This window comes from Myotis nattereri, assembly GCF_964212035.1.
Source record: "Myotis nattereri genome assembly, chromosome: 5".
Classification (NCBI taxonomy): Eukaryota; Metazoa; Chordata; class Mammalia; order Chiroptera; family Vespertilionidae; genus Myotis; species Myotis nattereri.
The window spans coordinates 12,909,440-12,924,578 of NC_138080.1; the positions used below are offsets into that span (position 1 = coordinate 12,909,440).

At 40.9% G+C, this 15,139-nt stretch overlaps 1 protein-coding gene across 1 annotated transcript in view; it reads left to right on the plus strand.

The window, feature by feature from the left end:
* Nucleotides 1–14,509, plus strand: part of KCTD9 (potassium channel tetramerization domain containing 9) — a 46,644-nt gene extending 32,135 nt beyond the window's left edge. Inside the window, exons 10-12 of the mRNA XM_081090631.1 lie at nt 9,361–9,466; nt 10,212–10,345; nt 12,629–14,509. Of these exons, the coding sequence (XP_080946757.1) occupies nt 9,361–9,466; nt 10,212–10,345; nt 12,629–12,745 (357 nt within the window). The 3' untranslated portion in view covers nt 12,746–14,509. The remainder of the gene's footprint in view (nt 1–9,360; nt 9,467–10,211; nt 10,346–12,628) is intronic.
* The last annotated feature ends 630 nt before the right edge of the window (nt 14,510–15,139 follow it).

Sequence of the window (15,139 nt, forward strand, 5' to 3'; positions counted from 1 at the left end):
CCATGTGTTTGAATGTTTTTGAGTGTTTATATTGTAGTTGATTTCTAGTTTCATGCCATTGTGATCTTAGAAAATGCTTGATGTGATTTCAATCTTCTTGAATTTATTAAGACTCATTTTGTGTCCTCATATGTGATCTATCTTTGAGAATGTTCCAGGTGCACTTGAGAAGAATGTATATTCTACAGCTTTGGGATGAAATGTCCTGTAAATATCAGTTAAATTCATATGATCTAGTATGTCATTTCAGGTCGCTATTTCCTTGTTTATTTTTTGTTTGGAAGATGTATCCAACGTTGACAGTGGGCTATTCAATTCCCCTATTATGACTGCTTTGCCTTCATTCTCTACCTCATAATACACCAAGAGTTTTGTTGTTTTTTTTATGGTGCTCCTATAGTGGGTGCATATATTTTTACCAGTGTTATGTTCTCCTGTCTGATCAATCCCTTTAGTATTATGTAGGGACCTTTGTCTTAAAATCTATTTTGTCAGATATAATATATTGTTAATGCAGCTTTTTTGTTTTTTGTTTGTTTCCATTTGCATGGAATATATTTTTCATCTCTTCACTGTTAGTCTGTTTGAATCTTTTTATGAGGTGGGTCTCTTGAGGACAATGTTTATATATGTAATGTTTTCTTATCCATTTAGCTGTCCTATGTTTTTTGGAGCATTTAATCCATTTACATTTAAGGTTATTATTTTTTAAAATCTTTATTATTGAGAGTATTACAGATATCCCTCTTTTTCCCCCATTGCCCCTCTCCACTTGGTTCCTCCCCCACCCCAGGCCTTTACCACCCTATTGTCTGTGTACATAGGTAAGATCTTTGGTTAATCTCTTTTGCCCTCCCACACCCCCCTTCCCTCTGAAATTCATCAGTCTGTTTCATGTTTCCATGCCTATTCTATTTTATTCACCAGTTTATCTTGTTCATTTGGTTTCTTGTTCATTATTTTAATTTTTAGATTCAATTGTTGATAGATATGTATTTGTTGCCATTTTATTTTTCATATTTTTTATCTCGTCTTCTTATTATTATTACTAGAGGGCCAGTGCACAAAGTTGCGCATGGGTGGGGACCTGCCAGCCCGGCCCTGATTGGGGCAGATCAGGGCTGGGCCTGTTGGGAGGAGGAGATGGTGGGAGGTTGGTCGGCCAGCCTGCCCAATCAGGGCCAAGCTGGTTGAGGGGAGGGGCCACAGGTGAGTGGCCAGTGGGCCCTGCCCCCGATTGGGGTTGGGGTGCCAATTTGGGGTTGGGTCGGCCATGGGGAGGGGCTGTGGGCAGTGGGCCAGTCAGCTGTGCCCTCGAATAGGGTGGGGGGTGTTGACCAGTGGCCAGCAGCCTGGGGGAAGAGCCATGGGTGGTTGGCTAGCTGGCCTTGCCCCTGATGGGGGGAGGGGTCTACCTGGGGAGGGGCTGCGGGAGATTGGCCAGCTGGCCTCGCCCCCTATTGAAGTTGGGGGGCGATCAGGGGTGGGGCTAGTCAGGGGAAGGGGCTGTGGGCCGATCAGGGTGGTGGGGGCCCATCGGGGGCATAGCTGACCAGTGGGAGGGGTTGCAGGAGGTTGGCTGGCCAGCCCCGCCCCCTATTGGGCAGGGGGTACGATCATGGGCTGGCGGGCAGGGGGAGGGGCTGCGGGCCTATCATGGTGGGGTGGGCTGATCAAGGGTGGGGCTGACCGGGGGGCGGGGGGAGGCATTTGGCCTGTCAACCCCACTCTTGATCGGGGTGGGAGAGTCCGATCAGGGGCAGGCCAGTAGCGGGGAGGGGCTGCGCAGTTGGTCGTGAGGTTGATCTGGCTGGTTTACTGGCCCCAGTGGGCATCATAGCGACCGATTGTTATGGTCATTATGGCCATTACGGTCACTGGCTTTTTATAGATAGATAGATAGATAGATAGATAGATAGATAGATAGATAGATTGATTATTATTAAAGAACTAGAGGCCCGGTGCACAAAAATTTGTGCCCTCGGGGGTAGGGGGTCCCTCAGCCCAGCCTGTGCCCTCTCACAGTCTGGGACCCTTCTGGGGTGACCACTTGCTGGCTTAGGCCTGCTCCCCGGTGGGATTGGGCCTAAGATGGCAATCAGACATCCCTCTGGCAGCCCAGCAGCCCTTGGGGGATGTCCATTTGCCAGCAGGGAGCAGACCTAAGCTGCAGTCAGACATCCTTAGCGCTGCTGAGGAGGCGGGAGAGGCTCCCACCACCACCGCTGTACTGGCAGCCCTCAGCCTGGCTTATGGCTGAGCAGAGTTTCCCCCTGTGAGAGCACACTGACCACCAGAGGGAAGTTCCTGCATTGAGCATCCGCCCCCTGGTGGTCAGTGTGTGTCATAGTGACCAGTCATTCCCAGTCTTTCTACCGTTAGGGTCAGTTTGCATATTACTCTTTTACTATATAGGATAGAAGCCTGGTGCACGGGTGGGGGCCGGCTGGTTTGCCCTGAAGGGTGATCCGGATCAGGGTGGGGGGTCCCGCTGGGATGCCTGGGTGAGGGGCTGATGGCTGTTTGCAGCTGGTCACACCCCCTTCAGGGTGGGGGTCCCCACTGGGGTGCCTGGCCAGCCTGGGTGAGGGGCTGAGAGCCGTTTTCAGGCTGGTGGGTAACTGAAGCTCCCAGCCTCTTTTTTCTTTTCTTTTTTATTCTGGGATTTATTTACCTTCTATAGCTGTCACTGGAGCTGAGAGCCAGCTCCAGCTCTGAGGCCGTTGCTGGCTGAAAGCAGGTATCTGGGTTTGTTTAGCTTCTATAATTGCAGCATTGTTGCTTCCGGAACTCAGAGCTGGGCTGCAGCAGGCGGGCACCTTGGCTTCCTCCATCACTGGAGCAAGCAAGCTTCATGTTCGCTTCAGCTGCCTGGCTGCTGGCCGCCATCTTTGTTGGCAGTTAATTTGCATATCGCCCTGATTAGCCAATGGGAAGCGTAGTGGAGGTATGGTTAATTACCATGTTTGTCTATTATTAGATAGGATTCCCTTAAACATTTCATGTAATACTGGTTTGTTGGTGACGAACTCCTTTAGCTTTTCCTTGATTGTGAAGCTATTTATCTAACCCTCAATTCTAAATGAGAGCTTTGCTGGGTAGAGTAATCTTGGTTGTAGCTCCTTGCTATTCATCACTTTGAATATTTCTTGCCACTCCCTTCTGGCCTGCATAGTTTCTGTTGAGAAATCAGTTGACAGTCGTATGGGTGTTCCCTTGTAGGTAACTAACTGCTTTTCTCTTGATGCTTTGAAGATTCTCACTTTCTTTAACTCTTGGCATTTTAATTATGATGTGTCTTGGTGTGGACCTCTTTGGGTTATTCTTGTTTGGGACTCTTCGTGATTCCTGGATTTGTAAGTCTGTTTCTTTCACCAGGTAAGGGAAGTTTTTTGTCATTATTTCTTCAAAGAGGTTTTCAATATCTTGCCTTATCTCTTCTTCTTCTGGCACCCCCATAATGTAAATGTTAGTACCCTTGAAGTTGTCCCAGAGGTTCCTTACACTATCTTAATATTTTTGGATTCTTTTTATTTTTTGCTCTTCTGATTGGGTGGTTTTTGTTTTCTCATACTCCAAATTGTTTATTTGATTCTTGGAATACTCTCCTCTACTGATGAATTTCTATAAATTATTCCTTTTTTTCAGTCGATGTATGATTAATTTCTGTCTGGTCGTCTTTCGTGTCTTTGACATTCTCACTAAGATCCTTGAAAGTCTTATGAAGATCCTTGAGTAAACTTTTAACCATCGTTTTGAATTTTGTATCCAGTAGTTTGCTTTCTTCCATTTCTTTTATTTGTGACATGTTTTTTTGTCTCCACATTTTGGCTCCTTCCCTGTGTTTGTTTCTATGTATTAGGAAGAGCTGCTATGTTTCCTGGAATTGGTAGAGTGGCCTTATATTGTAGTTGTCGTGTAGGGACCAGTGGCTCAGCCTCCCCAGTCACCTGAGGTTGAAACTCTAGGTGTGCCTCTGTGTGGTCTGTGTGCACAGTCGTATAGTTGAGCCTCAATTGCTGTTGGCGTCACTGGAGGGGTTGACCTCTAGGCCAGTTGGCTTTGAGGACCAGTTGCAACTACAGTGGGAGAGCTGCTGTGCAGGAAACACCCCTATGGAGCAGGACTTGCTTCAGTGGGGCTTTGGTGCTCATTGAGTCTGCCTCTTGAGTGTGTCACTTGGAGATATGTAGAGTTGTAATCTGCTATGATCTAAAGCTGTCCACTGAGTGCACTGGCTCTAGTGCCTCCAGGGAGGTGCAAAGTCAACCACTGCCTGGGGCCACCCTGTAGGAGCTATAGAAGGATCTGCACATGGCTGCTATTTTTCTATTTGTATTGGGCTTGGAAGTGCCTAGGTAAGCCCCAGCTGTGAAGCAAGGGAAGGTGGTGCTAGTGCTGGGTCTTGGGCCTTTTATTGATAGGTTTGTGGCATGTTGTCACCAGCTGCAGCTTATTTGAGAGATTTTAGCAAAGTCTGAAACCTGAGCCAGGATAAGTCATTCATATGGAAAAGCTGCTGCAAATAGCTTGGGTGGGGCTTCAAATTGGATGGGGTGGAGTCTTAAGGAATCCCCAGGGGATTTTTTTTGCAGGGTGGAGCAAACAGTGTGCTCCAGGCTGATGGAGACTCAGCTATGGCTGCCAGTCAGCCCTGCAACAAGGGAGGTCCCAGCACAGGAATAATGACCCCTGTGAGCACCCCTGTGTGGGAGAAAGCCACCCCCGAGTTCCTGCCATGATGCCAAACAATCTAGTTTCTCCCCATATGTTTCTGGGTTTCCAAAAGCCACCGTTGCTGGAAGTCTGAGTAACTTTGTGCATCAGCCCTTTAAATGGAACACCTGGGTCTCCAACAGCCTCTTTGTCAGTCAGCCACAATACCCACTCATTTTACAGCCCCTAGTTGCGGGAACTTCACTGGACCCTTGGACTGGGGAGCTGGTGTGGAGCTGGGACCCCTTGCTCATCACGGGCAGCCTCCACAGAGATGATCTCCCTCCCAGTTAATAAAATGGCACACATGGATGTCGGACCAGCCTAGTCTATGCCTCTGCCCCTCCTATCAGTCTCAATGTACTTATTTCTTTACTTCTCTAGTTGTAGTACTTCCATTCAGCCAGCTTTCAGGTGGTTCTGAATGATGGATTGTTCTGTATTTTAGTTGTAATTTTGATGTGGTTGTGAGAGGCGTCGAGTACAGGCATTTACCCATGCCGCCATCTTGGTTCTCCCTAGGTTATTATTGACGGGTACTTAATCATTGTCATTTTTTTTTCTTTTTACCTATATTATTCTCTCTATTTCTTTTTCTTCTTAACTCCCTTTAACATTTTTTTCAATGCTGGATTGGTGGTAATGTACTCCTTTATTCTTTTTTTTTTGGGGGGGGGGGGTCTGGGAAGCTCTTTATTTGCCTTCAATTTTAAATGATAGCCTTGTTGGATAGAGTAGTCTTGATTTCAAGTGCTTTTCATTACTTTGAATGCTTCATGTCAATCCCTTTGGCCTGAAGTGTTTCTGTTGAGAAATCACCTTACATTCTAATGGGTACTCCCTGATAGGTAACTTTCTGTCTCTGTCTTGCTGCCTTTAAGATTCTTTCTTTGTCTTTAATGATGTGTCTTGGAGTGAGTCTCCTTGGGTTCATCTTGATTGGAACTCTCTGTGCTTCCTGAACTTGTGTGACTTTTTCGTTAACCAGGTTAGGAAAGTTTTCTGTCATTATTTCTTTAAATAGGTTCTCGGTTCCTTGCTCACTTTCTTCTCCTCCTGGTACCCCTGTGATGTGGATGTTGTTACCTTTTATGTTGTTCCAAAGTTCTCTTAAACTATCCTCCTGCTTTTTAAATCGTTTTGCCTTTTTGCTGCTCTAATTGTGTATGTTTTTTCTACCTTGTCTTCTAAATCACTGATTCGATCTTCTGCCTCATTCAATCTACTTTTGATTCCTCCCAGTATATTCTTGATGTCAGATATGCTATTCTTCATATCTAACTGGTTTATATTCATGGATGGTATTCCTTGTTTCATGTCTTGTAATTCCCACTAAGTTCCTTGTAATGCTTACTAAGTTCCTTGAGCATCCTTATAACCATTACTTTGTACTCTGTGTCTCATAAAATACTTCTCTCCATTTCATTTAGCTCTTTTTCTGTAGTTTTCTCCTGTTCTTTTCATTTGGGTTCTGTTTCTTTGTTTCCCCATTTTGGCTGTCTCATATTGTTTGTTTCTATGTATTATGTAGATCTGCTGTGATTTTCAGTCTTCGTGGAGTGGCCTTACTTAGTAGGTGTCCTTTGGGACTTAGTGGCACAGTCTCCTTGATACCCTGTGCTGCATGCTCTAGCAATGCCCTGGTGTGGGTTTTGTGGGCCCTCCTATTCTAATTGGGTCTTGATTGCTGTTGGCCCATTCATGGATGGGATCAACTCAGGCTGGCTGACCTTGAGGCTCAACTTGGACCATGTTATGCAAGCTGTTGGACAGGTGCAATCTTGATGTGGTTTCTGTGGTCCTTGATTAAAAGTTTCCTCTTCAGATAGTCTCCAGTTAGTAATTCAGGGTGAATGTTCCCCAATTTTGCATTAATTTCAAGTTTGGTTCTGGGAGGCGTTGTGAGCAAGATCCACCTACTTCGCCACCATCTTGAACCTCCTGCATATATCCTGTCCACAGATTATTTTAAAGCAATTCATTATTTCACCTCTAAATATTTATCTCTCTTATAGTTAAGGACCATTTTAAAAACATAATTTAATACCATTTTCATACTTTTAAAAACAATTGTAATAACCTAACTTCTTTACTCAAAAGCCATTGCCCCTTGCTGTAGTAAGGCAGTACAACTCTTACAGATGAAGTGCTGGTTTACATAGCACCTGAGTACCTGTGTTGGTGACTTGCTTTACCATTTGATGAACAGAGGGTGAAATACTTTCTGTGGTTGAAGACAGAAAACTTCACTGAACTTCTTATGTATTTGTTTCTTTGTGAGATTTCATAGTACAGCTTGAGTATGGAGCGATACTTACCTTGGGAGTTTTTGATACTATTTATAGTCTGTTTTACCTGGGAACATTACATAGAGAACCAGACACATTTATTTTCAGGTATCAGCTTCCTGTCTTGTTATATTTTTAAGTACCAAAAAATCCACTATGCTTTAGTTATTTTGGCCCTTCTAAGTGCTCGTTATATTATCAGTCAGTTTGAGCTCTGTATTACCTTGTATTAATGTGTAGGTGTAGATGGGAATGTGCATACATTTATCAATTATCTGTGGTTTTAAGTAATCTCTAGCTTATACTTTCACTAGAACTGACTATAGGGTAAATAAAATTGCACTTATGAAACTAGGATTTTTCTTGTTAGGAATGGCTATAACATAATCAGTCTTAGGGTTTTAGATTTCTTCACTGTTCTACCTATAACAAATACAATTATCATTGACATAGTACCTTAGTAAATATATTTATGTATTTTATTGTTGACAGTATTACAGATGTCTCCCGTTTTCCTTAACCAATTTTAAAAACTTTAAAATTCTACTTTGATGGTCATAATTTTATAAAGGTCTAATGTTAATGTCACCCTTATAAACAGCTGACTAACTTATCTAGTAGTTGTCAAATTTCAGATCTGATGACACTGAACCCTTTGAAATAAATTGACATAATTTAAAATTCTAACATCCATTTTCTAGCTTTTTACTCTGTATTTTACACTGCGCTTTGAGTGCTTATGCTTGGCAATGTTGTGTAGCAAGGTTGGTTAAAAAAGACCCAATTTACAACTTGTTACTGATTTTAGCATTCTGACCTTTGAAATGAAATTAGTAATAGCGTGATTGAACATCTAGAATATCATCGATTAATTGCTACTGTAATAAGGAAGAGAAAAATCCTTACCCCTAATAAGTTTATGCTTTCCTCATCCATACATTTTTACTGTCATTTGTCATTCCCAGGGCTGTTTATAAAAATAGAAATAGGTATATCAGAGTTCTTACTCCCCAACTTCATCTAAACTAAGTTTCATGGAAGGTGGCCATGCTGTTGTTAACTTGACTTTTGTTAATTATTTTTAACACAGTTTTCAGTTTGTATTGATTTCAATTAGAAAAATCTTCATTGTGAACAGAAAATAATTGTTAGTATAAAGTGAGCTTTTCTTCCCCTTTTTCTATTTTTTCTTTTACTGTGACAAGATAAAAATTTTGAGACATTCTAAATTAAAATCATAGTGACTGGAGAGTGAGAGAAAGAGACAGAGCAATTAGCCTGTTGATAGCTATTAATAGCTCTGATGAAAGACTGCTTACATTCCTGTATATCTGTTAGAATTTAAGATTAATCTCCAGTGGCTATTTCTGAGATTATCCAAAAGAGAGAATAGCCAGGCACCGTAGAACCCCAAGGGCCTCCCCTTTATTTAAACATGAACTTTCTAATCTGCTGCCCACTGCTAATCTATAGGAGCAGACTTTTTTTCCCCACTCTGCTGCCTATCCCAGAACTAGCCCTGCTTCACCTCCTCCCACCCCCTTTGTCTGTTGCTAATGTAAATCCTTTCAGAAAGGCTTATATCCCCCTTCCTTGCTCCCCTGCCCTCCTCCCCGTACTTGATGTATAAAAACACTTGCAAGCCCTAGCCAATTTGGCTCAATGGATAGAGCATCAGCCTGTGGACTGAGGGGTCCCGGGTTCCATTCCGGTCAAGGGCACATGCCCGGATTGCAGGCTTGATCTCCAGTAGGTGGCGTGCAAGAAACAGCCAATCAATGATTCTCTCTCATCATTGATGTTTCTATCTCTCCTTTCCTCTCTGAAATCAATAAAAATATGTATAAAAAATAAATTTTAAAAATAAATAAAAAGACTTGCGAAACTCCAGGACAATGGACATTCCTATCTTTCCTACATAACCTTGCTGATAGTGGTTTAGACTCTATGCCCCAAGACTAGTCTCTTGGGTTTTTTTTTTTGTTTTGGTTTGGTTTTTGTTTGTTTGGGTTTTTTTAGTAATGCCCTAATATACCTTTAAAAAAAAAAAAAAGACTTTCAGGCCCTGGCCAGTGTGACTTAATTGGTGGGAATGTCATCTTATTCTCTAGGAGGTGGTGGGTTTGATCCCTGGTTGCCATGTGCAGGGTCACCGATTTGATGTTTCTCTCTCACATCGATGGTTTTTTCTCTCTCTCTCTCTCTCTCCCTTACTCTCTTTAAATCAATAAAAATTATAGTAATAAAATAAAAAGACTTTAAGCCATGGAAGTTAAACATTTTTTGTTTAACAACTGTTTGAGCCAATTTTTTCTTTTCCAAACAAAATTCTGAATCTTAATCTTTTCTTTGCCAGTGTGCAAATCTCCAGGGAGTCAAGATGCTCTGTTCTAATGCAGAAGGTGCATCCCTGAAACTGTGTAATTTTGAAGATCCTTCTGGTATTAAAGCCAATTTAGAAGGTGAGATTCTGTCTATAATTACCTTTCTACGGGGAAAACATAACATTAAGTAAAAAGCCCAGCAAAGTTATTGTTACAGGTAAATCATAACCATAGCTGGGTAGATTTCCTCTGTCACTGTGCTTGGAGAATTTGCACAGGAATCAGTCGTATCTTGGTCTGAGTCGTAGGCTAACCAACATTGAGAACTCTGGGAGATCCATTCTCTGACATTTAATAAGGCCTCAGTCGGAGAATTACATATCAACACCTTAAACTTTCAAACAGAACAGCATATTCTTATGCTGACCAAAATTAAGAATTTCAGTTTGCACAAAGCCAGGCAGATTTTGTCATTTTTAAATTTAATTTTTTGTCTATGAATTTCTTATTGCTCTCTTGTATCTGTGTACTGGTCACTTTGTTTACTTGTGTGTTTAGAAGGCATAATACTTTTCTCCCTTGTCAGAAACTTATGGAGGCATATTATAAAAGTGCTAATTATCCTAAGACCGAATTGAATTACTCCCTCAAAAATATAGACTAAAACATTCTTAAGTCATAGTATGAGCTAACACATCATTAACAGTGAACTCTATATATGTAAGTTGATTGAGGCACTGAGATTTATAGTTCAGAATCATTTTCAAAAGTTAGAGGGCCTTGTCATCATTCTCCTCCATTTAAGTCTTAAAGTGGTTTCATTGAAGGTGGGTGACTATAAATATTTTCAAGTTCAACTAATCCCCAAATATGTTCACTCTAGGTGCTAATCTAAAAGGTGTGGATATGGAAGGAAGTCAAATGACAGGCATTAACCTGAGAGTCGCTACCTTAAAAAATGCAAAGTTGAAGAATTGTAACCTCAGAGGAGCAACTCTGGCAGGAACTGATTTAGAGGTGAGTCACCAATTTTTAAAGAGTTTCTGTTAGCATTGGCCAGGTGGCTCAGCTGCTTGGAGCTTCCTCCCATACACTAAAAGGTTGCATATTCCATTTCTAGTCAGGGCACATACCACATTCCTAGGTTGTAGGTTCGATTCCTATTCAGACACTTAAGGGAGGCAAACCATCGATATTTCTCTCTCATGTTGATGTTTCTCTCTCTCTTTGTCTCCCCCTTCCTTTCTCTCTAAAAATCAGTAAGAATATCCTCAGGTGAGGATTGGGGGGGAAAAAGTTTTTGCTAATCTAAAATCACTGAGTACCTCATACAAAATTTATTGAAATCATAAAGTAGTTGCCTGGCCCTGGTGGGGTACCTCAGTTGGTTAGAGCATTCGATACACCAGGGTTGCAAGTTTGATTCCCAGGGCACATACAAGAATCAACCAATGAATGCATGAATAAGTGGAACAACAAATTGATGTCTCTGTCTCTGTCTCTGTCTCTCTCTCTCTCTCTCTCTCTCTCTCTCTCCCCCCCTTTCTCCCCCTCCCCCTTCCTCTCTCTCTCTAACATCAATCAATCAATAAAGTAATTGGCTGATAAGAACTTTGGGGTAACATGCCAGAACAGCCGGAGGGCTGTTTTCCTTTCAAGTGCTTATTAAAACAAACCTGAATTCCAGAGCACGATCAGTTCCTAAGTCAGAGATGCCAGTTTCAGATGGGAAGATTCACTTGACATTCTAAGTTCATTTCATTTCTCGCTTTTCCTTGAGTTTTCTCATGTAGATAAGTTTGATGGGTGCTTTATTGACCTGATTTATCGTTTTTCTGGTTTCAATTCCAAACAGTTAAATGGGGCCAGATTATTCCTTGAACTACTTGAGAAATTTAAACGATATCCAGGTTTGAAATCAGGTTGGGGAAAGCCTATTCTAAATTGGCAACATATTCTTTTTAATTTTCAGCGTGAGATTTTAATTCAGCTTCCTCATGAGCACTGTTTTCTATATTTTGTCTTGATTTGCCAATTTTGCCAGCTGGCTCAGTAGCTGTGGATAGGCCTGCCTTGGCGCTGTCCAGTAGCATTCCTGCAGTGCTGGGCGTGCTCTGTGTCTGTTCAGTACAGCAGCCATCAGCCCACATGGCTGTTGAACACTGCAAATGTGGGTAGTGTAAGTGGGAAATGAATTCTTAAGTTTATTTAATTTTGACTCATTTCAATGTAAAGGGGCACATTTGGCTGGTGCCATCATATTAGACAGCACAGCCTTAAACAAGAAAATCTGGCATAGATTGGATTGTAGAGAACAGTACATCAAAATTTGCTGTTGATTTTTTTAAAATGTTTTGCCTTGTTCTCTTAATACTAAGCAGCAGAATAGCAGATCCTATTAAACTTAAAGGCAAAAGTGCCAGCCTACAGCTGAAGATATAAATTAGTTAAGCACCATTACTTAATTTTTTATTATTTGTTACCATCACCTAAGATGATGACTTTTTTCCTTGATTTTAGATGCCATGTAGTCAATGGTTAAACAGCAAAAGCCTCCCTCTGTCCCAAGTGATTGTAAAGATTAAGGGTTGACTCCTGGGGGGCAGCAGCTGTCATTCTGTCCTAAAAGGAGATGTGCCGTCACCCTTCTCTAACTATGGTCCACACCGTCCCCAGGGACTTACTCCGAATCTCTTGTCTCATCTGTCACACTATAATCACAAGAGAAATTTAAAAGCAGTTTGCAATGATGGTGGTAGTTACACTGTTGTATAGGTTTACTAAAACTAATTGAATTGTGCACATAATTTGGGGGTTAAAAAAAGTCAGTTCCTTGCTATAAAAATATTAGGGTTGAGGAATGGAATTTAATTATTAAGTAAAATCTGTTTCTCTCAGATTTTTCAAAATAGTGTCTCAATTCTCCCCCCACCCCCTTTCATTGTTGTTGTTCTTAGATTGTGGTAAAATTGTTTAGATAATATTTACTACATTTGAGTCCAATTTTAAATGATTTTAAATGACTGATTGTAAAATACATGATCACAAGGGACATTTCCGTGTTAACATCTGTGTGTGTGTTGGGGGGGGGGGGGGGGGCGCCGTCAGCCAGAACATCAACTAGAGAGGAAAAATGGAAATATCAGAACATCTGACTTTTAAAACCGCAATTTTCCAGAAATAACCAAGTTTTATTATGTAGCAAACTTTTCCTAACATGCCTAGGAATCATTTTGGGGAAGGAACAGATAAAACCTTAAATCTCTGTATTAGTTACACAGTTATTGTTTTGTCTTACAGAACTGCGACTTGTCTGGGTGTGACCTTCAGGAAGCCAACCTGAGAGGTTCCAACGTTAAGGGAGCTATATTTGAAGAGATGCTGACACCACTCCATATGTCACAAAGTGTCAGATGAGAAGTTAGGGCTGGAGGAAGATGCTCAAAATGAAAATGTTTTCATTATCACTTTTATTTCTCCACTCAGTTGTCTAGAAGACGTAACACTGTAAGGAAATTAAAAAGACAAAACCATTTAGAGGATTATGCTTGTTCTCAGTGGTGCATAAGGGGAAAATGGCTTTTCCCCGCATTCTGGTTTCACCAGAGAAGCACTCATTTACCAGCTGTAGGGAGGCTAGGTTAGATTGCTGCCTTTGGAGTGGAGTGGGGGGTTCGCCTGGCTTTATGACCGGGAATGCTTTATATCATATTTGCTTTAGATAGGCATGATGCGGAATTACCATCTTGGTTTGAAATGCATTTGAGGATCTTCATTTATGAGAAGCACAACCTATGAAATTTTATTTATTGAGTCTCTAGATGCATATGGATATTTAAATTGTTAAACTTTATGAAAATTGCAAGAGGCTGTTCAGGTTATAAAAAGCTCTAGGACTGCCTCCCTTTACCTGTCACACCGTGTGAATATGGTGAGATCAGACTCCCAAAGGCTCTCTTTTAAGGTTCATTTTAATAATGGTTATTTTTTTAGAACAAAATAGTAGCTAAATTAAAGAAATCCTCCGTTCTTACTGGGTGAGACGAGAGTTGAAAGAAAGACATCATTGTACATCATTGTCAGCTGAAGTTACAGTGGAACTCTGTAGTAACAACCTATAGGAACAACTTTTAAAGGAGCACTCTTCAGAATTTCATTCTAAGCAAGTTCCACTCAATGCAGACCAGGCAATCTTTTATTTACACTACCAGCCTAGTTTCCTCCTGTACAGTCAAAACAAGCATAGGAAGATACTTCAAAACCAAAAAACCAAGGTGTGTTACTAATATTTAGTTCAGTGGCCAAATAGTTTAAACAGGGCCAGCTTAGAACTAGATACTAAGTCTCAGTCCACTGCAATCAAATGCTGTAAAATATGAATGGGTATTGCAATGTCATCTTTTAGATAGCTAGAATTGCAGCTAAAACCATACATTGGAGAATGAGGGATTTTAAACTGACTGATTATAGCCACCAAAAAAACTTAAAAACATTTGGCTGGTCCAAAATGTAATACCAGTCAGCACCTGTGATTCTTTAACTTATATTTTCTCATTTGGTTTTGTTTTAATAATTTTAGCTTCATTTTCTTGAGTCATTATCTCTCTGCAGCAGCAGAGACGGGGCCTGTACTTCCTCACCAGTAAACGGTGTCCTTCCATCTGCCCCAAGAGCAGGAATAGTGCTGTATCCAAATGGATTCTGAATTCTCCAGACTCATCAGTTGAGGCAATGAATTATTAAAACCCACTTTGTATCCTTTGGGAGGATGACATGTCTTGAATATTTACATAGCTTATTCTTCTATATATACATATGCAAAGCTTTCCTTACAGTAAAGGATATACACATAGTGGGAGGAAATCAGGCCTTTACAGGTAAAGGAAAGCAACTTCAGAAATGAATTATTTTCTTTGCTTTATTATTTTTACCAAGACAGAGAAGTATTGTATTGAGAGATATCTATTTTCATAATCAATATGTGCCTAAATTATATTTAAACCATTTCACTCTGTAGTATATTTTCAACAATTATAGAAAATGTGGTTCATCTACTTAAGGGTACCTCTGTAGACATAACCTGAAAGTGCAGAAGAATCTGAAAGATGAAACATGGTAGTCTTAGAAACTGCAGAGTTCGGGTTTAATGTATACTGCATTAATAAACAATGTGAAATGTTGAAAAGGAGTTTCTTGTCTGGCTTTTGAAAAACAACACTTTCTAATTTTTGCTCATATTTCTTCAGTATGTATTGATGACTAACCTGAGGGTCTGGGTGGAAAAAGAAATACAGCATAACGCTTACTGTGGGCTAGTTTTTTTTATTTATTTTTAAAAATTGATTTGAGAGAAACATCTATTCATTCCACTTATTTATGCATTCACTGATTTATTCTTGTATGTGCCCTGAGTGGGCACCCCCAACCTTGGGGTATTGGAATGACGCTCTAACCAACCGAGCTACCCAACCAGGTCGCTCATTAACTTATTGGACCTGATTGGTTAGAGCAGTGATGGCGAACCTATGACACGCGTGTCAAAGGTGACACGCGAACTCATTTTTTTGGTTGATTTTTCTTTGTTAAATGGCATTTAAATATATAAAATAAATATCAAAAATATAAGTCTTTGTTCTACTATGGTTGCAAATATCAAAAAATTTCTATATGTGACATGGCACCAGAGTTAAGTTAGGGTTTTTCAAAATGCTGACACGCCAAGCTCAAAAGGTTCGCCATCACTGGGTTAGAGCATAGGCCAATCTATGTGGCTCTCTCATACCAATGTTTCTCTCTCTTCCCACCCTCCCC